This window comes from Spinacia oleracea, chromosome 5, assembly GCF_020520425.1.
Source record: "Spinacia oleracea cultivar Varoflay chromosome 5, BTI_SOV_V1, whole genome shotgun sequence".
Classification (NCBI taxonomy): domain Eukaryota; kingdom Viridiplantae; phylum Streptophyta; class Magnoliopsida; order Caryophyllales; family Amaranthaceae; genus Spinacia; species Spinacia oleracea.
Genome location: NC_079491.1, coordinates 45131278 through 45156589, shown reverse-complemented (window position 1 = coordinate 45156589; position 25312 = coordinate 45131278). Strand labels below are relative to the sequence as shown.

Below are 25312 nucleotides of genomic sequence, written 5' to 3'. Positions count from 1 at the left end.
AATTAAATAAATGGATTCAATTATAAATTTATATGAGCTTTAAATTTTAATTAAATTTGTATGTTTCCGGTTAGACTAGAAATACATTTTTATGTTTAAAATTAGTAAAGCATATGAATTTATTGGTTTAAGTGGGAGCAATTTTAGTCATAAACTCTTGATTAGGTCTACAAATCCTTTAAGGTTAAACAACTTGATTAGAATTAATAAGGACTGAATAATTGGTAGATTATTGGTGCCCTTAATTAATTACTGCAAATATTTATGTGATGCATACAATGTGTTTTAACTAACCAATTATGTGGGCCATTCATGATAATGAATGGATGAATGGTATATATTATATATGTACTGTTTTGCAGGTTATGAAGTGACTAGTATAGCCCAAATAGGATAGAAAATATGGTCTGCATACCATTAATTTGAATGTAATTGGTCTAAAGCACCAAATTTGTTTTTCAATTCAAATATGGTCTGCGTACCATCAAATAGTTGTAATTAGTTTAATTATAGCTTATCCCATTTGAAGAAAATGGCGCCTCCCACGGAGAAATTCAAAAGAAGTTTCCATCCATTTTCAAGACGGACTTTGAAGTTGAAGCTTTAAGATGAAGTCGGGCCATACTAGATCACATTTATCTTATGCATTCTTTAAGTTATTTATTTGATTTTAAATATGTCTTAAATATGCATGAGATTGTGGCTTGATTATATTGCATGATTAAGGATTTTAGTTCACTTAAAATCTAACCAACATAGTAAGAGCCTTAAGTTCTAAACTTAAAAATTGAGTTAAAAGGTGCCATGCCAAAATAACACTTACTTGGATATCCTTTACATCGATCTTAGTAATAGTTTTCCGCCATAGCGAGGTGTTACTTATCGATACTAAAGGGGTAAGGTACACAAATAATTGTGAGTACATGTTAGTTTTGGTGAAACTCAACGATATAAGTAAGGAGTCCTTTTATGTCGTGGCAAAATCGATAGGTTTACCTAATAAGTTCTTAGACGTACCTATCAACCAAGAGTAGTTTCTAGACTATTAGCAAAAGGCTTTTGCTTACCTAAAAGATTTTAGAATTGTGTCTAAATACATAATGTGCTTAATTCTTCAATGGGTTTTAGGATCTTGGAATCATTTTATTCACACCTGCCGGAACACATAACTTGAATAAAATGCTTAATGAACATTGAATTATGCATGTATGCTAGAATTTAAGTTTATTAAGAGAAACTGTGAATGATTATTTATTTGTTTATTCTTTTTCAATTGTAGTTTTAATTTTGGCAAACAACAATTCATTCAATATTCGATCAATTCTCGAAAAGGAGAAGTTGAGCGGGAAAAACTTCCTTGACTGGCAAAGGAACTTGCAAATAGTTCTTATGCAGGAAGAAAAGGAGTATGTCCTGGAAGAGGCGATGCTCGAAGCCGCAGGTGAAGGGGTCACTCAGGCAGCCCTTAATCGTTGGATTGATGGCAACAAGGATGTGAAATGTCTAATGCTTGCAACCATGAGTGCAGATCTACAGAAAACGTTCATCAACTCAGATGCTTTCACGATCATCAGTGAGTTAAAGAACATGTTCTAAGATCTGGCTCGGGTCGAAAGATTCGAGACTCATAGGCAAATTCTTGAGACCAAGCTTAAGAAAGGCGAGCCCGTAAGTCCACATGTTCTTAAAATGATTGGACTCATTGAGAATATGAGTCGGCTGGATCAGCAATTCTCTCGGGAAATGGTTGTAGACACCATCCTCCATTCTCTTCATAACGGGTATGATCAGTTCAAGCTGAACTACAGTATGAATAGTCTGGACAAAACGCTCACTGAGCTTCACGGTATGCTGAAGACCGCTGAAAAGACGCTCAAAAGTGATAAGCAAGATGTACTTATGGTGCGTGGGGGAAAATTCAAGAAATCTGGAAAGAAGAGGAATGCTAAGAAAGGTGGCAACAAGGCTAGCCCAACTAAGCAAACTGGTGCCAAGTCAACCCACTTCTGAATCCGAATGCTTCTATTGCAAGAAAAAGGGGCATTGGAAGAGAGATTGTTTGAAGCTAAAGGAAGATCAGAAGAACGGAACAGTCGTTCCATCTTCAGGTATTTTCGTTATAGACTGTATACTTGTTAATTCAACTTCTTGGGTATTAGATACAGGTTGTGGCTCACACTTATGTTCCAATTCACAGGGACTAAGAAGAAGTAGAGAGTTAAGCAAGGGTGAAGTCGACCTACGAGTGGGAAATGGAGCACGGATTGCTGTATTAGCTGTAGGAACTTATTATTTGTCGTTGCCCTCTGGGATAGTTTTGGAACTGGAAGAGTGTTTCCATGTTCCAAGTCTTACTAAAAACATCATTTATGTTTCTTGCTTAGATGCTAAGGGATTTTCCTTTTTAATAAAAGACAATAGTTGTTCGTTTTATTTTAAAGAGATGTTTTATGGATCTGCTAGATTAGTCAATGGACTTTATTTATTAGATCACGACAAACAAGTTTATAACATAAATACCAAAAAGGCCAAAAAGAATGATTCAGATCTCACCTATCTGTGGCATTGTCGATTAGGCCATATTAACTTGAAACGCATGGAAAGACTTCAAAAGGAAGGAATTCTAGAACCATTTGACTTAGAGGATTATATATGGTAAGTGCGAATCATGTTTACTTGGCAAAATGACAAAGCAACCTTTCTCTAAAGTTGGAGAAAGAGCAACTGAACTATTGGATTTAATCCATACAGATGTATGTGGATCAATGAGTACAAATGCTAGGGGTGGTTTCAGCTACTTTATCACTTTCACTGATGACTTCAGTAGATATGGTTATGTCTACCTAATGAAGCATAAGTCTGAATCCTTTGACAAATTCAAGGAATTTCGGAGTGAAGTAGAGAATCAATTAGGCAAGAAGATTAAGGCACTGCGGTCTGATAGAGGCGGTGAATATCTGAGCTATGAATTTGATGACCATCTGAAAGAATGTGGAATTCTATCAGAATTGACTCCTCCTGGAACGCCACAATGGAACGGTGTGTCAGAACGGAGGAACAGAACCTTGCTAGACATGGTTAGATCAATGATGGGTCAGGCCGAACTTCCAATAGAATTTTGGGGACATGCACTAAATACAGCCGCACTCACTATAAATAGAGCTCCGTCTAAAGCTGTTGAAAAGACTCCATATGAGTTATGGTTTGGAAAGCCTCCAAAAGTGTCTTTTATTAAGATTTGGGGATGTGAAGTATACGTCAAACGATTAATTTCAGACAAACTTCATCCAAAATCTGACAAATGTATCCTTGTGGGCTATCCAAAGGAAACAAAGGGTTATTACTTCTACAATACATCTGAGAACAAGGTGTTTGTTGCTCGAGATGGTATCTTTTTGGAAAAGAATCACATTTCCAAAATGACAAGTGGGAGAAAAGTAGACCTCGAAGAAATTCGAGTCGAACAACAAACTCTGGAGAATGCTCAAGATGACATTTAGGATGAAACTCAGAGATCTTTAGAAGTTTCTGGTGAGAATCATGGACAATCTAGAGATGTAACCCCGCGTAGATCGCAGAGATATAGATCTCAACCGGAAAGGTACTTAGGTATTTTGACGAACGAGAGCTATGACGTTCTATTACTTGAAAGTGATGAACCTGCGACTTACAAACAAGCTATGACGAGCCCTAGCTCCAAGCAATGGCAAGAAGCCATGCAATCTGAATTAGACTCCATGTCTGAAAACCAAGTTTGGGATTTGTTCGATTTGCCAGATGGCTACCAAGCCATTGGAAGCAAATGGGTTTTCAAACTGAAAAAGGACAAGGATGGGAAACTTGAAGTTTTCAAAGCTAGATTGGTTGCAAAAGGTTACAGGCAAGTCCATGGTGTGGATTACGATGAAACCTTTTCACCAGTTGCAATGCTAAAGTCTATTCGGATAATGTTAGCAATCGCTGCATATTACGATTACGAAATATGGCAGATGGATGTCAAAACCGCTTTCTTAAACGGTGTTTTAACAGAAACTGTGTTTATGACACAGCCTGAGGGTTTTGAGGATCCAAAGAATGCTAAAAAGGTATGCAAGCTAAAGAAATCAATCTACGGATTGAAGCAGGCATCCAGGAGCTGGAAAATACGTTTTGATGAATCAGTCAGTGACTTTGGTTTCATCAAGAACGCAGACGAATCTTGTGTATACAAGAAGGTCAGTGGGAGAAAAATTGCTTTTCTAGTATTATATGTCGACGACATATTACTTATCGGAAATGACATTCCTATGTTGAACTCTGTCAAGATTTGGCTTGGGAAATGTTTTTCGATGAAGGATCTAGGAGAAGCACAGTACATATTGGGCATCCAGATTTACAGATATAGATCTAAAAGGATGATTGGACTTAGTGAAAGCACTTATATCAATAAGATGCTTGATAGGTTCAATATGGCAGACTCCAAGCGAGGCTACCTAACCATGTCTCATGGAATGACTCTAAGCAAGACTCAGTTCCCAAAAACACTTGATGAGCGTAGACGAATGAATGGGATTCCATATGCATCATTGATTGGTTCAATAATGTATGCTATGATATGTACACGCCCGGATGTTGCGTACGCACTCAGTGCTACGAGAAGATACCAGTCAGACCCAGGAGAGGCACATTGGACTGCTGTCAAGAATATTCTGAAGTACCTGAAAAGGCACAAAGATGACTTCCTGTTCTATGGTGGAGATGATGAATTAATTGTTAAAGGCTATACGGACGCAAGTTTCCAAACCGACAAAGATGATTTCAGATCATAGTCTGGTTTTGTCTTCTGCCTCAACGGAGGAGCAGTAAGCTGGAAAAGTGCTAAGCAAAGCACCATTGCGGATTCTACAACTGAAGCGGAGTACATTGCTGCACATGAAGCAGCAAAGGAAGCTATACGGCTAAGGAAGTTCATAGGTGAACTTGGTGTAGTCCCCTCCATTAAAGGACCAATAGCCCTGTATTGTGATAATAACGGAGCTATTGCACAGGCAAAGGAGCCTAGACACCACCAAAGAGTCAAGCATGTACTTCGTAGATTTCACCTTCTACGAGAGTTCGTTGAAAGAAAAGAAGTCGAGATAAGCAAGATTGGAACTGATGACAACATATCAGATCCATTGAATAAACCTCTGCCGCAGGCAAAGCACAACTCGCACACTACAGCTATGGGAATCAAGCATATTGGAGAATGGCTTTGATGTCCTTGTTTAATGTTTTAAAGTTTTAGAGTTTAATACTTTGTAAAACATTATTGGTTAATCATTCACAATAAATGAATAGAATTCATTTTCCATTTAATTTGTGGTTTATTAAATGATGAGTCCCTTTAATTTGACGAAATATTCAAGATAGACTGTCAGGACCAGTCCTGTGACTAAGAAATGTCTACCAAGTGAACTTGAATGTCAAAAGTTGAAAATGGTCCCTGGTCGGAGTTTTCTATAAAGATGGACGCATAGAAAACGTTAGACGACTATAATGCAAGATGACTAGTAGTTCTGTTTCTTGAACTATGTGGACATGGCAATGTCGTAATCATTTTCATAGATACTTACTTTGGGAAGACTAGTATCGGACAGACCTATGAAACTTTACTGTAAGAGATGAAAATCTGTCATAAGTAAATTTCATTAAAATTATTAGACACTGAATCCTCAATACCTGAGTGATTTGAGATTACTTGTTTGAGAACTGGTTACTTTGACGTTGACCAACCGTCTCACCGTAAAAGGAGGCTATAAAGGCAACGCTCAGGTAATCACCTATCAAACGAAGTCTAATCTCAAGATCGCAAGATTGGGATTGTCCTCCCATAAATGGGGATGAGATGCTTAAAAGTTGTACAAGGCCACTCGGAGAGCTAGAAACTGTAAAATGCATGGCCGTGCTCGGATGAATCATAGGCTATGATTATCTGTTTATTTGATCAGTTGAACTCTGAAACCGAGAAACACCTCTGGACATAATGAGGATGACAACTCTTACCTTATGTTCAAGAGCAAGCATCGAGCGATAAAGGAATTAGGAAATGCACACTTGTCCTTAGGGACAAGTGGGAGACTGAAGGAAATAATGCCCTTGGTCCAAGTATGCATATAATGTTAAGTCTAATAAATGCGGTTCAGTATTAATTAACAAGTTAATAATTCAGTGAGATCAAGTGAGCTGAATGCCTAGCTAGAGGCCGCTTCAGTTCAAGTGGAATTAATTATATTAATCCACAGCTTACTCTTGACTGAACCCGTAGGGTCACACAAATAGTACGTAAACGGATCAAGTATTTAATGGAATTAAATACTCCATCTATGGATATTCGGAATCGACGGATCTTGGTTTCAGTGGGAGCTGAGATCGTCAAAGGCAAGAAATGAATACTTCGGAAACGATGATATTGCCGGATACGGAAATATGGATCGTAACGGAAATATAAATATTATCCAAGTCGTAGATGTTGCCGGAAACGGAAACATGGTACGTATCGGAAAATATTATTGGAAATGGAAATATTGCCGGAATCGGAAATATTACCGGAAACGGAAATATTGTCAGAGTCGGAAATATTATCGAAATCGGAAAATAATTCCGGAAACGGAAATATTAAATATTTGTTCGAAACGGAAATTGATTCCGGAATCGGAAATATTAAATATTGTTCGTATCGGAAATGAATTCCGAAATCGGGAATTTAATTGGAAGCGTATCGTACGAATTAGCATCGGACGAGGCTCGCTAGACGAAGGCCTAGCACGAAGCTAGGCCATCGCCCAGCAAGCCAAGCGCAACAAACCACACGCCAAGCCTCGACCAGGCCCAGCGCAATGCCAGGCCCAGCCAAGGCCTATGGCGCGCGCGGAGCAGTCGTGGGCTGCGACATGGGCTGCGAGCAAGAGCAGCTCGCGTGGGCCGTGAGGCTTGCGCGGGCTGTGCTTGTGCTTGTTCTCGTGTGCGGTTGTGTGCAATACAAATCCTAAGGCTATTAGAATTTGTTCTATGATTAAATCCTAATCCTAATAAAGATAGAATTTGTTTAATAGAGTTTTAATAAGATTCTAATTAAATAAATTAGTATCCTAATAGGATTCCAAGTCCTTTTCCATAACTCTATAAATAGGTGCCTAGGGTCACATATTTACATCGAGTATTTTAAGTATTCAAACAATAAAAAGCTAAGATTTTTAAGTAGAAAAATCAGCCATATTCTTGCCCTATTAGCTGAAAATATATAGTACCTTAAGGGCGATTCTAGTTGGTCAATCTTAAGGCGGATCCGGACGTGCTGTGGACTATCTACGGAGGGACGACACTTGGAGTCCTAAAGACTTGTTCTTGTTCGGTTCGGGCGCAGCTAGGGAGGGAACGCTACAAAGTGTATGCATCTGAATTATGCTAAATGATTATGTGTAAATAATATGTTTCCTTGCTTTATGGTTTTTCCGCATGATTTATGTTTATTCATATATATCATAACCTAACACAACTAACCTCGGGAAAGCTCGGGATATTTCTTTCTCATTTCGTCCTCCGCTTCCCAAGTTGCTTCCTCATATTCTTGATTAGACCACAACACTTTGACAATTTTCACATCTTTAGTACGCGTACTAAGCACTTTGCTATCAAGGATTTTGACAGGTCTTTCCTCAAAGGTTAAACTTTGGTCTAACTCTATGGTCTCCGGTTGCAACACATGCGACTTATCCGGGATATATTTCCTTAACTGAGATATGTGGAACACATTATGCACTCTATGCAAGTCCATAGGCAAGGCTAGTCTATGAGCTACCTTTCCAGTTCTTTCTAAGATTTCATATGGGCCTACGTACTTATGGATTAATTTCCCTTTCTTTCCAAATCTCATGACACCTTTCATTGGTGACACTTTGAGCAACACCTTATCACCTATATTGAACTCTTCATCCCTACGTTTCAAGTCTGCATAACTCTTTTGACGATCCTACGCCGCTTGAATCTTGGATTGGATGGTTCGGATTTGGTTCATGGTGTCCTCTATCATTTGAGGTCCCAACACTACGGTTTCACTAATGTCATTCCAGCAAAGGGGACTTCTACACCTTCGTCCATACAAAGCCTCAAATGGTGTCATTCCAATGCTAGCATGATAGCTATTGTTATAGGAAAACTCAATCAAATCCAGGCTATCTTCCCAACTTCCTTGGAAATCAATGACGCATGCTCGAAGCATGTCCTCCAGGGTTTGGATAGTTCTCTCAGTTTGTCCATCTGTGGCTGGTTGGAAGGCTGTACTCATTTTCAATGTCGTGCCAAAGCTCTTCTGCACACTTTTCCAGAAATTCGAAAGAAACCTTGAATCCCTATCTGATACGATATCCTTAGGAACTCCATGTAACCTCACAACATTCTTAATGTAAGCTTTAGCAAGTTGTTCCATCTTCCAGGTTTCCTTCATTGGTATGAACACTGCTAACTTAGTTAACCTATCTACCACAACCCAAATTGTATCATTTCCGGTCTTTGACTTAGGCAAACAAGTGACGAAGTCCATAGAAACACAGTCCCATTTCCAGCTTCGAATCTCTAAAGGTTGGACCTTTCCTTGAGGTCTCCTGTGCTCTATCTTGACCTTCTGACAAGTCAGATATCTAGCCAAAAATTCAGCCACTTCGTTCTTCATCCTTGGCCACCAATAGACATTTTTCAAGTCCTTATACAATTTCTCACCACCTGGGTGCACAGAATATGGCGTATTATGCCCTCCTTTCATCAATTTATCCTTCAATTCTCCACACTTTTGAGGCACGCACCACCTGCCTTTGTACCTCAAACTTCCATCATCATGGATTCGGAATTCTAACTCCTTACCTTGCGAAATCTTTTCCTTGATTCGCTCCAACTTTACATCACCAGCTTGATTCTCCCTAATCTCATCAAATATTGACGGCTGGATGGTTAAGGCATTCATCATTCCCTCAAGGTTTTCCCCACTTACTATTTCAAGGTTCAAACGCTGCATGTCCTTACACAGCTCGTTAGCAACTACTAACGCATTAACACTATGACTTGATTTCCTACTCAAGGCATCCACCACTACATTGGCTTTTCCTTCATGGTATTGGATATCCAAATCATAGACCTTGATTAACTCCAACCACCTTCGTTGGCGCATATTCAGATCCTTCTGTGAGAAGATGTACTTTAAACTCTTGTGATCCGTAAATATCCTACACTTCACACTATACAGATAGTGTCTCCATATCTTCAATGCAAACACTATAGCAGCTAGCTCTAAATCATGGGTAGGGTAATGGGATTCATATGGCTTCAATTGCCTCGACGCATACGCAATAACCTTCCCGTTCTGCATCAATACACACCCTAAACCATTCTTAGAGGCATCACTATACACATCATATGTACCACTCTCATCTGGCAAGGTTAACACTGTCGCGGTTGTCAATCGCGTCTTCAAGGCTTGGAATGCTTCCTCACACTGGTCACTCCATTCAAACTTTGCTTCCTTCTTCATCAAGGTAGTCATGGGCTTGGCTATCCTAGAGAAGTCTTACACAAAGCGTCTATAGTAGCCAGCTAATCCCAGAAAACTTCGAATGTCAGTCACACTCTTGGGTATAGGCCATTCACTAACAGCTTTGATCTTAGCAGGGTCAACTGCCACTCCTTCCTTAGATATAAAATGTCCCAAAAATACAACTCTTTCCAACCAAAACTCACACTTTGAGAACTTGGCATACAACTGGGTATCTCTCAGGGTACTCAACACAGATCTCAAGTGTTCAGCGTGATCCTCTTCACTCTTTGAATACACTAGGATGTCATCTATGAAAACCACCACAAACTTGTCCAAATAGGCATGGAATACACGGTTCATTAAGTCCATAAATATTGCAGGTGCATTGGTTAACCCAAAAGGCATAACAGTGAACTCATAATGTCCGTATCTAGTCTTGAATGCGGTCTTTGGTATGTCATGATCAGCGATTCTCAATTGATGATAACCCGAACGCAAATCGATCTTCGAAAAGATTCCTGCTCCTTTTAGTTGGTCAAATAGGTCTTCTATCCTAGGTAAAGGATACTTATTCTTGATTGTGACCTTATTGAGCTCCCTGTAGTCTATACAGAGCCTCATACTTCCATCCTTTTTCTTCACAAACAACACTGGTGCTCCCCAAGGCGATGCACTTGGCCTAATGTAACCTTTCTCCAATAGATCCTCCAGTTGGCCTTTTAACTCATTCATTTTTGCTGGATCCATTCGATAGGGAGCTTTTGAAATAGGCGCGGTTCTAGGCACTAAATCTATGGTAAAGTCAATAGGTCGATTGGGAGGCATCCCCGGGATCTCTTCCGGAAACACATCGAGGAATTCATTAATTACTGCAATATTTTCAGGTTGATCTTTGATCACATGCTCTAGGTTCCTCGCATTGCATAAGAAGACTGGGTTCCCTTTACCAACTAGCTTCACGAGTTCCATTTCCGTGATGATCCCTATGTTCTTAGGCTTACCAAAATGACGATATGACACTACTTTGCCTAGGCTAGACCTCAAGTGAACCTTCTGCTTCTCACAATCTATTTTGTCTTTGAACATGGCCAACCAGTCCATTCCTAGAATTACATCTAGCTCTCCTAACTCAAACTCGATTAGGTTAGATAAGAACACGGTCTTGGCTATGGTCAAAGGCACATCTCTATGGATTTTGGTACACTTCACTATACTACCAGTAGGTATGACTATAGGTACTTCAATTGCTTCAGGCTCTTTCAACCCTAGTTTCCCCAAAGCATCTACTGATATAAAAGAATAAGTCGCACCAGAATCAAATAGAACTTTAACTAAAACGGAATTAATAGAAAAAGTACCCGCTATGACGTCGGAGGAAGTTTCCGCTTCTTGCCTAGATATCACATTCAACTTTCCTTGGGCAACTCCTTTGTTATAGCCACCTCCATTGGTGTTTCCATTGTTATTTCGGTTCCCATTCTGCTGTTGGTTTCCTCCAGGCTTTCCATGGTTCTGGTGATTGCCATTGCTATTGCCATTGTTACCACCTTGGTAGTTCCTTTGGTTTCCACCTCCATTTCCCCCATTTCGGTTCTGATTATTTCGATTATTGCCTTGGTGGTTACCTTGGTTAGGCTTTCCATTCTTAGAATAGCATTCATACTCCATGTGGCCTAACGTCTGACAGAATCTACAAGTCACTAAGTTTCCATCACAATCCTTTCCAGGGTGATTCATGTTACAACGCCTATAATCGTAGGTCCGTACTCCATTCCTTCCAGACTGATTTCCACCACCTTGGTTGTTGCGATTACCACCATTGTTAGCCCTAAACTGGAAGTTCCCATTCCCCTTGTGCTTCTTAAAATTCCCCTGATTCTGATGGTTATTCCCTTGATTCGAGCTTCCACCATCCTTTCTCTTTTCAGTACCCCCATTCTTCCTTTGTTGTAACCCATACAGGTGAGCAGCTTTTCCGTACGGGGTGTCTAATGAGGTAAAGGTGTCTCCAGACAACAACAGTTGTAAGTCCATGGTCAAACCATTCTCAAATCTTTGAGCCCTGAGCTCTTCCGTTGCCACCACTTCGGGTGCAAACCTAGACAGCTCTATAAACTTAGAATAGTATTTCGTCACAGACAGACCCTCCATTTTGAGTTCAATGAACTCCTGCGCCTTTTGCTTCTTCAGATAAGGTGGGTAAAACTTGTTCCTTAGTGCAGTTTTGAATGCTTCCCACCCAAAGTTAGGTGTGGCTCTAAGGGTATTCTCACATCGTTGCCACCATAAATCAGCTTCACGTCTCAGGTAGTACACAGCACTGTTCACCCTAAGGTTTTCGAGGCAATTCACAACTACAATGAGCTTATCAAACTCTCTCAACCAGTTTTCAAGCACACTTGGTTCAATCTCTCTGCTATACAGTGGAGGCTTGCTTTGAGCTATTTTCTTAAACATTTCCCCAGCCGGATCATGCACTGGGTTGGCTCTAGTTTGAGCTAGGTCTCGAACTACCTCAGCTAGTTGTCTAACCACTTCAGAAATCTCTTGGTTAGCCATATCCCTTCGTCTGAATAAAATAAAAAAGGCTAACTTTAATATTGGTTGGACATGATATTACTAAGGCACTAGTTCGACAACGAACCTACTCACAACAAGAACACAGTTATGCGCGCCCTAGGGGAAGAGTTGGCGCCACTTTTGGGCCTTCTCACCCCACTATTCGATGCATGAAAATTTAGATGGTTGCTACTTGACCACCTTGCACATAAAATTTCATTGAAGAAATAACAATTAATCCCTTTGCGATACCCACAAGACTTAGAATTGAAAATTGAACTTAAGAGATAACGAAAAGGGAATTATATTCTTTTATTAATGCTTCAATGAATAGGTCTTACATCCACCAATGACATAACATTTATTCTCCAACTATGATAGAACTAACAACCATAAGTAGTAGCTTTGCTACTTTATTATTCAACGAAAAATAAACTAAGGATTACATTTTCTAGAGACTAACGTCATCACGACGATCTTTTCTTTCCTTGTATTGCTCTGGAGTAAAGTCCTGATCATTAGGATCATCCAAGTCTTCTTCCGGATCAGAGTCTTCATCCATAGCCTCATTATTCTGTTGTGGCTCACTATCGACCACATTATTCTCTCCAAGCTCATCTTCAGATCCACTGGATATCTCAATGGTTGGTTCAGGAACTACAGGATTAGGATTTTCAATCTCTACTACATCATCATCATCATCATCGTCCTCCTCAACATCACTAGCTTGCTCATCATGAATCATGCCATCCTCACCATCACTTTCTATTCCTCCATAGCCCATACCTAGGCCCGCAGAGTACTTCCCATCCTCATAGCTATTCTTCGCAACCTCTAAGATAGTAGTAAGAACCTTAGTATCATACTTCCACTTACCATCTCCAGTCCCATATTTGTACCAATTTGGGGTACCATCATTAAAATGCATGTCACTGAACTTGTTCTTGAGGTTCTTATGGGGCAAACAATGTATAACCATACTAGCCATCATCTCTTTGTGCCTAAGGTGGGGCATATCCTTGGTCGAAGCAAGATAGTTGCAAGCAAACACGATCTTCTAGACATACATGTGAGGAGTCTCATTATCCATCTTCTCAAAGTATCCTAGACTGGTGAACTTAGAAGGTAGCATCCTTAATTCCTGAAAATCACAACTAAAAAGTCTTACTAACGCGTTTCCATAGAAGTTCCAACCCAAAAATGATACAATAAATAGTTCGTGGAGCCATACAATTTCAATGCACAAGTATATATACTCAACATGAAATATGATGCAATTAATCACATAAAGCAAGATAAAACATGATTAGAACACATACGTGGCACTTAATAAATCACATTGTCACATAATATGCATTCTTAGACTAATATGCCCTTCCTAGTCTACCCATTCCTCACTTGAAAATAATATTAATTTTCGAAATTAATTAAGAAATAACTCCTAACTTAGTTGAAATTATTTAAGTTAAAATCGAAAATTAATAAGAATTATTAATTAATTAAACAAATTAATTTCGGAAAATAAAAAAAAAGGTCCGAAAAAAATGTAAATTCGAAAAAAATATTCGAATAAATAATAAATAAATAAATAAATAAATAAAATAATTCGGATATTTAAGAAAATCCGAAAAAAAAATAATTCGAATTTATTTCGAAAATTTCAAATAATTAAAAATTTCGAAAAAATTTAATTAAATTAAATAATAATCCGACTTTTCAACTTATTTCAAACGACCCAAAATAATTGATATTTGACCTTTAAAATATTGAGTACTCAAAATAATACGTTTTGACTTTAGGAAAATAATATTTAAAAATCCTAAAGTTCCGCATTAGTCTCCGATTACCACTTTGTAGTATTGCTTACTACAAAGAAGGAATGAAACTAAGCTCTAGTATACCACTTTGTAACACCCTAATAATTCCTTGCTTTTATAAAACCATTTTCCAACTTAAAATAAAGGAATTACTAAAGTATTACCGCCACCGTGATAACGGTTAAGGCTAGTACCAGAATTACGCAACGGAATTTAATGTCAACTAACTTTTAAAAACATAATAAATGAAATATCGAGGCCTCCTACAATTTGGAACTGTTGTGGGGTTTTTCCGGTGAGATACCTGGGAGGTTTCTTGGTAACTTTTACAGATTAAACAAGATTGTATTTTTATAGAGAGAGAAAGTAGAGAGAAGGCAGAGCAGCAATTGCTCTAGAATGTATTGATTGTGACCCCTTTTTCTAGGGAAGTGGGAATATTTATAGTACTAGGTTTTTGGGGGAATGACCTAATATTCCCCTTACATGATTGGCTGGGGAATGGGAGGAGGACACGTGTCCTTTCTCCTTACAATTCTCTGGTCTCTTTTGGCAATAGTGGGCTGTTTGGGCCTATTGTGCTTAGTCATTCACTTGGGATACATACTAATTAAGCCCCTTTCCAGGTATAGGTGTTATACATACATTTATACACACTTAAATACATACATTGTAGATACCTAGATTAATACTCATGCCTCGGAGTAGACTTCGTATGATTTCTGCTTAGGGGGCGCAATACGTGCCATGTGTCACGTCCTCATTGGTACACGAAGGCACGGTAATTTTGCCCACAACATTTGCCCCTCAAGAAGGGCATTTCTGGAAACACATTCCGGGTATCGCTTCTTGACTCTTGTTTTGCATCTTCATCTTTGGGTCAGGTGTTGAGATGGTGACACGTGTCACCTTTCTCCATTTTGCCCCTCCCTATATATAGAGGTGAGGGGGGTAAATTTCATTTTTTACATTTCATTTTCACAGAGCTTTCATAGGCGATTTCCGGCGTGTTCCTACCACCATCAGGCGATTTCCGGCCACCACGAGACTCATCCTTTTCCTCGTCACACTCATCCTGTTCTTCGTGAAGTTCATCCCGTTCTTCGCGATACTCATCCTGTTCTTCACCAAGTACTTCGCAGATCTTTCAAGGTTAGTTTTCGCCATTTTTGTTATCCTCTTGACATTTTTCTCTTTGTTAGCGGCCGACCTCTTAGTACTAGGTAAGGGTTTAAAGGTTTTATTTAAGATTTTTCCGCCGTTCATCTTTTGTCGGGGCGGACGTCCAATCGCGTCTTTTTCTTCATTGTTGGTCACCCCTAAGCCGTGCTTCGTTCACTATGCAGAAGGCATGGCTAGAACCAAGCAAACGGCAGATCCGACGCGCCTGCGCTTGCGGGAAGAAGCATCGACACCTCCTAGGGAGAGATATTCTTCCACCGCCTCGGCAGTCGACGAAGAATTTGCCGAACTCTTTCAAGAGATCGACGAGTACGTCGAGGCGGGGGAGCAGGCGGCAAGCTCGTCGGAGGGTAGAGCGAGCCAGGCAGTGGGGGAGCCAAGCGTCGCTCCATTGTCATCGGCCGCCGAGGAACAAGAAGCTGCTCCCCAGCTTATTAGGCCCAGAGGACGGGAGGAGGCCCAATTGCTTCCGTCAGAGATTCACCCAGACGTGGGCTGGATGCGGTGGTTAGACAGGCATGGAGCCAAGATGAGGGATGACCTCTGCGTGGGGGAAGGGTACCAAATGCGCGTGCCGGCCGGTCTGGACTCGACCGTCAGCCTGCTTGCCGAGGGAGAATTCCCTGTGTATGCCGCGTCAATCAAACTCGGCATGAGATTCCCTCCACACCCCTTCGTTGTGGAGGTGTTAGATGGTTTCAATATTGGGGTGGCTCAGCTGACCCCCAACTCATGGGCGGATATCTTTGGCTACATTGCCAAATGTGCACTGAACGACGTGGAGCCGTCCTTCAACGCCTTTCTGCATCTGGTCTCCCTCTCTCGTTCCCCCAGTGCCGCCAAAGGGTGGTTTAATCTGAGCAGCCGTGGTACCTACCAGACAGTGGTCGGCAAGCTCAGCAAGTGGCATATGTGGAGGAAGAGGTGGGTCGTGTTTTACACTGACGACCAGGAGATGTATGAGAGAATGAGCCGTTGGAACTGTGACGCCAACTTCATGGATCGTGACGAGCCCCTTCCCCCCCTTACTGCCGAAGAGTGGGATCAGATAATGGTCCTGTTCAGGGCCAACACTTACCACTTAACAGTGGATAAGAGTTTCCATGTGCCGGCCGAGTGGTTGCCGCACATTAGCCAGTTTCGGAACGAGGCCTTTCTAGCGGCCGTAGGCTTAGGATATTCCATGACTCGAGGTTGTATGCCAATTTATGTGCCGTTCCGCGTTGGTCTATTCATTTTTTCTAACTTTGGATTTCTTTTGTTCACAGAGGAAGGAATGAGCAAGCTATCGGCGGCGGATATTGGGAAGGGCGATATGACCGATTGGATGGCGGACATCTATGAGGCCAAGATGCAGAAAGCCAAGGCCGAGTTGGAGGAGAAGGTGAGTATTCTCTTAGGTTGTCGTTTTTTTTTTTTTTGCAAGTTAAACTTCTCCCGTCCAGCGTCTACAGTGGACGTCTTTTTAGTGACGAGCCGATATCCTGATATCTGACCCGTGTTTGCTAAGGTAGGCCTCGTCACTTTTTATTGACGGGCCCCTTAGTTAGTGTTTTTTCAAGTGACTCGTGATTGATAGGGTACGCCTCGTCATTTTTGGGACGGGCGTCCTTTTTAATGACGAGCCACTTTTCTGCGATTGACTTGCACTTGATAAGGTACGCCTCGTCATTTTTAAGACGGGCGTCCTTTTTAATGGCGAGCCACTATTTATTGAGTGACTTGTGATTGATAAGGTACGCCTCGTCATTTTTAAGACGGGCGTCCTTTTTAATGACGAGCCACTATCTTGTGAGTGACTTGTGATTGATAAGGTACGCCTCGTCATTTTTAAGACGGGCGTCCTTTTTAATGACGAGCCACTATCTTGTGAGTGACTTGTGATTGATAAGGTACGCCTCGTCATTTTTAAAACGGGCGTCCTTTTTAATGACGAGCCACTATCTTGTGAGTGACTTGTGATTGATAAGGTACGCCTCGTCATTTTTAAAACGGGCGTCCTTTTTAATGACGAGCCACTATCTTGTGAGTGTCTTGTGATTGATAAGGTACGCCTCGTCATTTTTAAGACGGGCGTCCTTTTTAATGACGAGCCACTATCTTGTGAGTGACTTGTGATTGATGAGGTACGCCTCGTCATTTTTAAGACGGGCGTCCTTTTAAATGACGAGCCACTATCTTGTGAGTGACTTGTGATCGATGAGGTACGCCTCGTCATTTTTAAGACGGGCGTCCTTTTAAATGACGAGCCACTACATGGTGAGTGACTTGCGATAGATGACGAGGCCTAATATTTGACTGTCCTTTCTTTTTTAGCAAGCTAAGGACGCGGCTAGGGCGTCAGGGAAGAAGAAGGGGACGACTCTGTCCCAGCTGAAGAAGAGAGCTGTGCCGGCTGGCTCGGAGACTCCGAGTACCTTCAAGAAGCCAAAACCCCTACCTCGCCGTCTCGTGAAGAAAGACGAGTCGAAGGTTGCTGAGGGGGGATGCCCTGATGACGAAGAGATGGGCGTGGACAAGCCGTCTCTGGTGGTGGACTTGGTGGAGGACCCTCTTTCGGGAATCCCGGCCGACGTCCGCTCTCAGATACCGGCGGAGGTGGCCCGCCGAGCTAGGTCTTCGGGCGGTAAGTATTATTCGAACGTCGTTCAGACGTATCGAGCCTCCTCTGGCAGTTCTTCTTACTCTCCGCGTCATCCTAAGGCCATTGTTTTTCCTATAGCCAAAGACAAAGGGAAGGATGCAGCTGCTGCCGAGGATGAGAACGTACCTGCTACTCCACACTATTCGTCAAAGGATAGGGTGGCTATATGCCGCAAGGTTTTTAAGGCCGTCCCCGCTGAGTATGTTGCTTCTCTTCCTGGCCGCAAGACTGACGCCCAGTTTGGTGCGATCCAGGCCACTCTTCTCGACGTAAGTCTATTTCCAACTTGCTTGTACTTGTCTTCCCTTTTAGAGTCATTTACTAATATGTAGCTTCTTCTGCAGTTGTTCTGCCGCATGGAATTCTGCAAGAGCTGGAAGACCCGCACTGCTGAGGAGCTCAAAGCTCAGGTGGCTGAGTCCACCCACCATGGTGACTATGCGTTCAAGTCCATTGAAGAGGTCCGCCTGCAGATGCAGACGACCATAGACCTTCAAGCGAAGGAGGTGGCTGCGTTGAGATCTGACAAGGCCGAGCTGCTTAAGAAGATCTTGGCGCAGGACAAGGACATGGTGGCAATGGTCGAGGAAGCCAAGACAGCGGCGGCGGAAATACGGGCGCTTCAGGACCAGTTGCGGGAGTACCCTCAGGTCAAAGAGGCGGCTGAGGAAGCCGAGCATCTTCGTGGGGAGCTAGAGACGGCCAGATCGCAAGTTCGCACCTTGCGTGAGCGTCTTCTGGAATCCTATGATCAGGGGGAACAAGCGACCAAGGACGCTGTTAAGCACGCCTGGGAGAGCCACATGTCAGAGTATGATCTTGGGTGGTTCCAGCGGCGAATGGAGCACAGTGCCGCTGTGTTGGCTGCTGAACGTCTTGGTCAGCCGCCCCCTGAGTTTGTATCATCTGATGACGAGGACGATGCGGCCGCCCCCTGATTTGCTTCCTTTCCTATTTTTTTAAAAAAAATTTTATTCAAGCGTTCCAGTGCCTAAGGGCAAAAACAATTATGTTGTAAAGTTTTGGCGCTGATGGCGTCTGTATCATTGTGCCTGCTGAGCACACAACAATTCTCTTTCTTTTTCCTGGTCAGGAATTCTGAGCTACTTTCACACGCCTTTCTACGGGCGTTGTTTTATAAGTAAATAGATTTTTTGATGTTTCTCCTATCTCGCATTTACTTGCTCTTCATAATTTGATTATTCCTTGATCAATAGGCTTAATAGGCTTAATCAATAGGTATGGTTGCCAAGGTGCATCCGAGTGTACACTAAGCACGTTAATGCCGCAGGCAACTGAGTAGGCGCTAGGCCCTACTTTGGTCGTCACTTTCTTTGGCGAGCGTGTCCATAACGATATTGATTGGCGCAAGTCAATCAACAGGTATGATTGCCGCTAGACATGCTCGTCAAATGGACTGTACAGCCAAACGTTCGTGCCACCTAACTTTGAGCAAACAACCTTTGTTTCGAAGTTAATCGTGCCGCTGAACTTTTGAGCGGACAACCTTTGTTTCCAAGTGGTTGGTGCCGCTGGAAACTGAGCATGCGCTAGGCCCTACTTTGGTCGTCACTTTCTTTGGCGAGCGTGTCTATAACGATATTGATTGACGCAAGTCAATCAATAGGTATGATTGCCGCTAGACATGCTCGTCAAATGGACTGGCCGGCCAAACATTCGTGCCGCCGCGCTTTTTAGCAAGCAACCTTTGTTTCGAAGTTAATCGTGCCGCTGAACTTTTGAGCGGACAACCTTTGTTTCCAAGTGTTTGGTGCCGCTGGCAACTGAGCATGCGCTAGGCCCTACTTTGGTCGTCACTTTCTTTGGCGAGCGTGTCTATAACGATATTGATTGACGCAAGTCAATCAATAGGTATGATTGCCGCTAGACATGCTCGTCAAATGGACTGGCCGGCCAAACATGCGTGCCGCCGCGCTTTTTAGCAAACACCCTATGTTTTAAAGTTTCGAAGTTATACAATTAGGCTTTGTTTCGAAGTTAATCGTGCCGCTGAACTTTTGAGCGGACAACCTTTGTTTCCAAGTGTTTGGTGCCGCTGGCAACTGAGCATGCGCTAGGCCCTACTTTGGTCGTCTAATCTTTGGCGAGCGTGTCTATAACGATATTGATTGACGCAAGTCAATCAATAGGTATGATTGCCGCTAGACATGCTCGTCAAATGGACTGGCCGGCCAAACATTCGTGCCGCCGCGCTTTTTAGCAAACACCCTATGTTTCAAAGTTTGTTCATGCCGCTGGGCTTTTGAGCGAACAACCTATGTTTCAAAGTTGTTCATGCCGCTGGGCTTTTGAGAGAACAACCTATGTTTCAAAGTTGTTCATGCCGCTGGGCTTTTGAGCGAACAACCTATGTTTCAAAGTTGTTCATGCCGCTGGCACGTATTATGCTGTACTGGTCGGCCAGCGGCTTGCTTATATTAGGAGGGTAGTTGGATAGGTGATCAGCCTACAACTTGGTGCTAATCTGGGCCACTACTTAGGCTTCAAACAATTAGTCTTGCTGAGTTTTTGCTAATCTGGGCCACTTCTCAGGCCGTCATACAATTAGGCTTTGGTTATGCATTGGAGTGTATATGTTTATATTCATTGTGCGAACAATAAATATTACGAAACAAATAGAGTAGTATTATTTATAACTTTGCAAGGCGAATTTAGCCGGTTACAAAAGTAATTACTACCCTACTATGACCATTAGAGGCCGCCCCTTGGGCAATGGATCGTGGTAAGTAAGACAAGGCTTAGCACATATCTTAGAAGAAATATTTCTTGAGGTTGTCGGCATTCCAAGTGCGTGAAATAGGGCGGCCTTGCATGTCTTGAATGCGGTAGGTTCCATCTCTAACTTCATCATAGATCTCGTAAGGTCCCTCCCAAGTGGGCGTCAGCTTACCTTGTTCATTTGCTCGTCCTGTGGACTCCATTTTTCTGAGGACAAAATCTCCCACTTTGAGCACTCTATTAGAGACTCTCTTGTTGTATTCTCTTGCCATCCTTATCTTGTACAGCTGTTGCCTGAGCGCTGCATTTCCTCTAACCTCGGGCAGAAAGTCCAAGGCTGCTTTCATTGTCTCCCAGTTAGCATTTTCGTCATACAGCATGACTCTCAACGTTGGCTCACACATTTCTATGGGTAGGACAGCCTCGGCGCCATAGGCTAGCAAGAAGGGTGTTTCACCGGTTGAATTCTTAGCCGTGGTGCGGATGGACCATAAGACATTTGGCAGCTCATCAGCCCATAGACCTTTGGCTTCGTCAAGCTTCTTTTTAATTCCTTCAGAGATAATTTTGTTGAACGCCTCAACCTGACCATTGGCTTGGGGTCGTCCGACTGATGCAAAACAGGTGTGTATACCGTGATCTGCCAGCCACTCTTTCAGCTTAGGCGTCTCAAACTGGGGCCCATTATCGAAGACTATAGCCTGTGGAATCCCAAAGCGAGTCATGATGTTCTTCCAAATGAATGCTCTCACATCAGCAGTTTTTATGTTTTTGAGCGCTTCTGCCTCCACCCATTTGGTGAAGTAATCTACGGCAACGATGACATAACGCCTTCCTCCTGGTGCGGTCGTGAATGGGCCTAGGAGATCCATCCCCCATTTAGCAAATGGAATTGGGCTTATAATGGGCGTCAGAACTCGTGCCGGTTGATGTATTAGGTGAGAAAAGCGCTGACATTTGTCACACTTCTTGACCAGTGAGATTGCGTCCTCCTTAAGGGTCGGCCAGTAATAGCCGGTTCGAAGTGCCTTTTCAGCCAAAGCCCTTCCACCAATATGCGAGCTGCACAACCCCTGATGAAGGTCTTCTAAAATTTCCTGCCCCTTCTCAGGTGTTACACATCTTAACAAAGGACGGGAGTAGGCCTTTTTGTAGAGGGTGCCGTTCCACATTTCAAACCAAGAACATTTCTTTTGAAGTTTTGCCGCTTCCCTTGAGTCTTCGGGCAAGAATCCATTCATTTTGAAGTTTACTATGTCATCCATCCATGTGGACGTTCTGTCAAGAGTTTCCACTTCCATTTGCTCAACACTTTTGTGCTCTTTTACCTCCCAGAACACGTGCCGAGGGGTATCACAAGACGCGGAACTTGCCAACTTTGACAGGGCATCAGCTTGGTTATTTTCCGAGCGAGGGACTTGCCTTACTTCAAAACTTTTCAGTGGCTCTACTTCCTGATGGACGGCCTGCATGTATTTGACCATAGTCGGATCCCTAGCTTCGTAGGTCCCATTAACTTGGCTCACAATCAGTTGGGAGTCAGATAGTGCTACAATCTCCTCGGCGCCTGCCGCCTTACACATTTTAATGCCACAAAGTAGGGCTTCATATTCGGCTTCATTATTTGACGCCTGGAAGTTAAATCGCATAGCATATTCAAAAGTATCTCCTTCTGGGGAGTGACAGATTATCCCTGCTCCACATCCATTCTGTGTGGATGAGCCGTCTACATACACTGTCCACACTGTGCTTGTATTCTTGGCAAAGTCTGGCCTCGTCATTTCAACAATGAAGTCGGCACATGCCTGCCCCTTGACAGCTTTCCTCGGCTCATAGGTGATATCAAAGGCGTTCAGCTCTATTGCCCAATTCAGCATTCGTCCTGACGCCTCCAGCTTTGTGAAGGGCAGTTTGAGCGGCTGATCGGTGTAGATCACTATTTTGTGAGCTAAGAAATAAGGACGGAGCTTTTTGCTGGCCATGAACAGAGCTAAGCCAAACTTTTCCACTGTAGGATATCTAACTTCAGCATTTTGAAGAACATGACTGACAAAGTATACCGGCATCTGTATTCCCTCCCTCTCTGTCAGTAGAACGGCACTCAACGAGTGCTCGGACACGGCGAGATACATGTACAAAGTCTCTCCTAGCAAGGGACTAACAAGACGAGGCAAGGTGTGTAAGTGCTCCTTTAATCTGACCAATGCCGCCTCGGCCTCGTCCGACCATTCAAACTTGGCCTTCTTTCTGACAGATCTAAAAAAGTAGTGGCACTTGTCTCCAGCCCTGGAAAGGAATCTGCCCAGGGCGGCCAAGCAACCTGTGAGCCGCTGGACCTCCTTCACTATCTTTGGTGAGCTCATATCAATTACTGCCTGGATTTTGTCTGGGTTGGCTTCAATTCCTCTTTCATCAATCAAGAAACCTAAGAATTTGCCTGCCGTCACCCCGAACACACACTTCTTAGGATTCAACCTCATGTTGTAAGCTCGAATAGTCTCAAATGTCTCTCTGAGATCAGTAATATGCGCCGCCCTCAGCTTACTTTTTACGATCATATCGTCAATGTAAGCTTCAATATTCCTGCCGAGCTGCTTAATGAACACAGTGTTAATAAGACGCTGAAAAGTGGCCGGTGCATTTTTTAACCCAAACGGCATCACCTTGTAGCAGTAAAGGCCTTGTTCAGTAACAAATGACGTTTTCTCCTGGTCGTCAGGCCACAACGGAATCTGGTGAAACCCTGAGTAGGCATCCATAAAGCTCATCATGGCATGCCCCGCTGTGGAGTCGACGAGCCGGTCAATCTTGGGCAATGGGAAACTGTCCTTTGGACATGCCCTATTGAGGTTGGTGTAATCAACACACATTCTCCAGGTACCATTAGGTTTTTTGACGAGGACCACATTAGCAACCCAGTCGGGGTACTGACTAGGCCTGACGAACCCAGCCTCCATCAACTTCTGTATTTCCGCGGCTGCCGCCTGATTTCTATCTTCCCCATGGTTCCTTTTCTTCTGACGAACCGGTTTAACGTTTGGGTCCACATTCAGCTTATGGACGGCCACAGCAGGGTCAATACCCGGCATTTCGTCCACCGTGAAAGCAAAGATATCTTCAAATTCTCTCAAAAGGTGGACCAATTCTGCCGCCAGCGGGTCGTCAGGAGAAATCCCGATGGGCACTACTCTGTCAGGTTTGTCTGTGTTTAAAACCACATTGAAATGGGCCCCAACAGGCTCTGGGCGTCTCTCTTCCATGTGCCCTGCTGAGATAGTTAATGTTTCTTTGACGACCTTGGGTTGCGTGTCGCCACATTTTCGTTTGTTGCTCGACGTCCCTTTCTCTTCACCCGTCCCCCATGCTTCTGGACTCAAGGTGGTTAGGTAGCAATCTCTAGCTTGTTGCTGGTCACCATGTATAGTGCTGACGCTCCCATCGTCACAAATGATCTTAAGAAGCATCAGATGAGTCACAATGACAGCCTTTGCCCTGTTCAACGTGGGACGCCCCAAGATGATGTTATATGCCGTCAGATCTTTCACTATGAGAAAACGGACATCCATTTGCCGAGATTCCTTTTTATTTCCCATCCTCAGAGGAAGGGTAATTATGCCGACTGGGTGGATGACACTACCTCCGAAGCCTATAATGGGATAGTGGATTTTCTCAATTTTTGAGGGATCATGTTGCAGCCGATTCAAGCACTCTAGACTAATTATGTCCGACGAACTTCCTGTATCAACCAAAATACGCCTAACCCTTAGGTTAGCTACTTTTAACTCAATTACCAAAGGATCGTCATGCGGGGTGGAGATTTTCCCACGGTCGGCCTCGCCGATTTCAACTTTTGGAAACGGGTCAACTGTGGCCTTGCCGGACAGCATCACTTGTCCCAATCGCTTGGCATAATCCTTCTGGCCCCTCATGGTCGGCCCGCCGGCGGCCAATCCTCCTGAGATGACTGCCACGCACTCTGGGTCGGTACGATTCCCATCTTCCTCCGAGGGAGGGGATTTGTTTTTCTTGTAGAAGGGTTTGCCAGAACCTCCCGTGTTCCTGCTGATATAACTTTTTAAGAACCCCTTGGTGGCTAGGCCATCCAATGCCCTTTTCAAGCTCTTACATTCATTGGTGTCATGCCCAATGTCACTGTGAAAGTGACAGTACAGTTTGGGGTCCCTACTTTCTGGTGGTGACTTCATGGGAAATGGACGATCAATGTCATATTTGGACCCGACGTCCATCAGGATTGTGTACATGTCTGTGTTATACTCGAAACGCTCCCGATCATAAGTTCTGGGCCGTTTCTGACCTGCCGCTCCGGGGGCCCTGTCTGATTCTTTTGCAATAGCCCACGTCCCGTTAGGCCGGTTCTTCTTTTCAAATTTCTCCTTTTTTGCCGCTAGCTCGGCGTTATCACTTCCTCTGGGGTCTTTCGGGACGCTGCAAATCTCTGTTGCATGAATGAAGGCCTCCGCCTCATCCAGCACTTCTGCCATTGTTCGGACGCTTTTCTTTACCAGATCAAACTTGAAAGAGCCCTTTTTAAGCCCTCGAATGAAGTTATCGAATGCAACACCATCTGGCAAATCCGGAATTTGCCCTGCCTCTAGATTGAATCTCTTCACATAACTCCTCAGGGACTCGTCCTTCCCTTGCTGAATCCTACTCAGATGCATGCTCGTCTTCTTCTCTTCCTTGTGAGCCATGAACCGAGTAGAGAACAATAGCTCGAGCTCCGAAAAAGAGCGAATAGTTCCGGCTGGAAGTCTCTCGAACCACTTAGAGGCTACTCCTTTGAGTGTGCCCGGGAAATACTTGCAC

At 43.1% G+C, this 25312-nt stretch overlaps 2 protein-coding genes across 3 annotated transcripts; both read left to right on the top strand.

Annotated features, from left to right (window-relative positions):
- Positions 1 to 14199: 14199 nt before the first annotated feature.
- Positions 14200 to 16817, top strand: LOC130460911 (uncharacterized). Its single transcript, XM_056828723.1, has 3 exons — positions 14200 to 14759; positions 14905 to 15072; positions 16371 to 16817. Exons 1-3 carry the CDS (start codon positions 14668 to 14670, stop codon positions 16444 to 16446), a joined length of 336 nt encoding a protein of 111 aa, XP_056684701.1. The 5' UTR covers positions 14200 to 14667; the 3' UTR covers positions 16447 to 16817.
- A 533-nt stretch (positions 16818 to 17350) lies between these two features.
- LOC130461069 (uncharacterized) lies at positions 17351 to 18706 on the top strand. Of its 2 annotated transcripts, XM_056828975.1 has the most exons (3): positions 17351 to 17728; positions 17825 to 18015; positions 18091 to 18706. In XM_056828975.1, the coding sequence occupies exons 1-3, from the start codon at positions 17608 to 17610 to the stop codon at positions 18682 to 18684; spliced, it is 906 nt and encodes a 301-aa protein (XP_056684953.1). In that variant the 5' UTR covers positions 17351 to 17607; the 3' UTR covers positions 18685 to 18706. The 2 variants fall into 2 exon arrangements, with proteins under 2 accessions (XP_056684953.1, XP_056684952.1); XM_056828974.1 differs by having other exon boundaries at positions 17351 to 18015.
- The last annotated feature ends 6606 nt before the right edge of the window (positions 18707 to 25312 follow it).

What these genes read in the sequence shown, in the direction of transcription:
- LOC130461069 (XM_056828974.1), top strand. Translation starts at nt 17,608, where the DNA reads ATGGGCGTGGACAAGCCGTCTCTGGTGGTGGACTTGGTGGAGGACCCT. An exon ending in TCCAGGCCACTCTTCTCGAC is followed by an intron (nt 18,016 to 18,090) that starts GTAAGTCTATTT and finishes CTTCTTCTGCAG; the next exon opens with TTGTTCTGCCGCATGGAATT.
- LOC130460911 (XM_056828723.1), top strand. Translation starts at nt 14,668, where the DNA reads ATGTGTCACGTCCTCATTGGTACACGAAGGCACGGTAATTTTGCCCAC. An exon ending in TTTCTGGAAACACATTCCGG is followed by an intron (nt 14,760 to 14,904) that starts GTATCGCTTCTT and finishes TCATTTTCACAG; the next exon opens with AGCTTTCATAGGCGATTTCC. An exon ending in TACTTCGCAGATCTTTCAAG is followed by an intron (nt 15,073 to 16,370) that starts GTTAGTTTTCGC and finishes TTTTGTTCACAG; the next exon opens with AGGAAGGAATGAGCAAGCTA.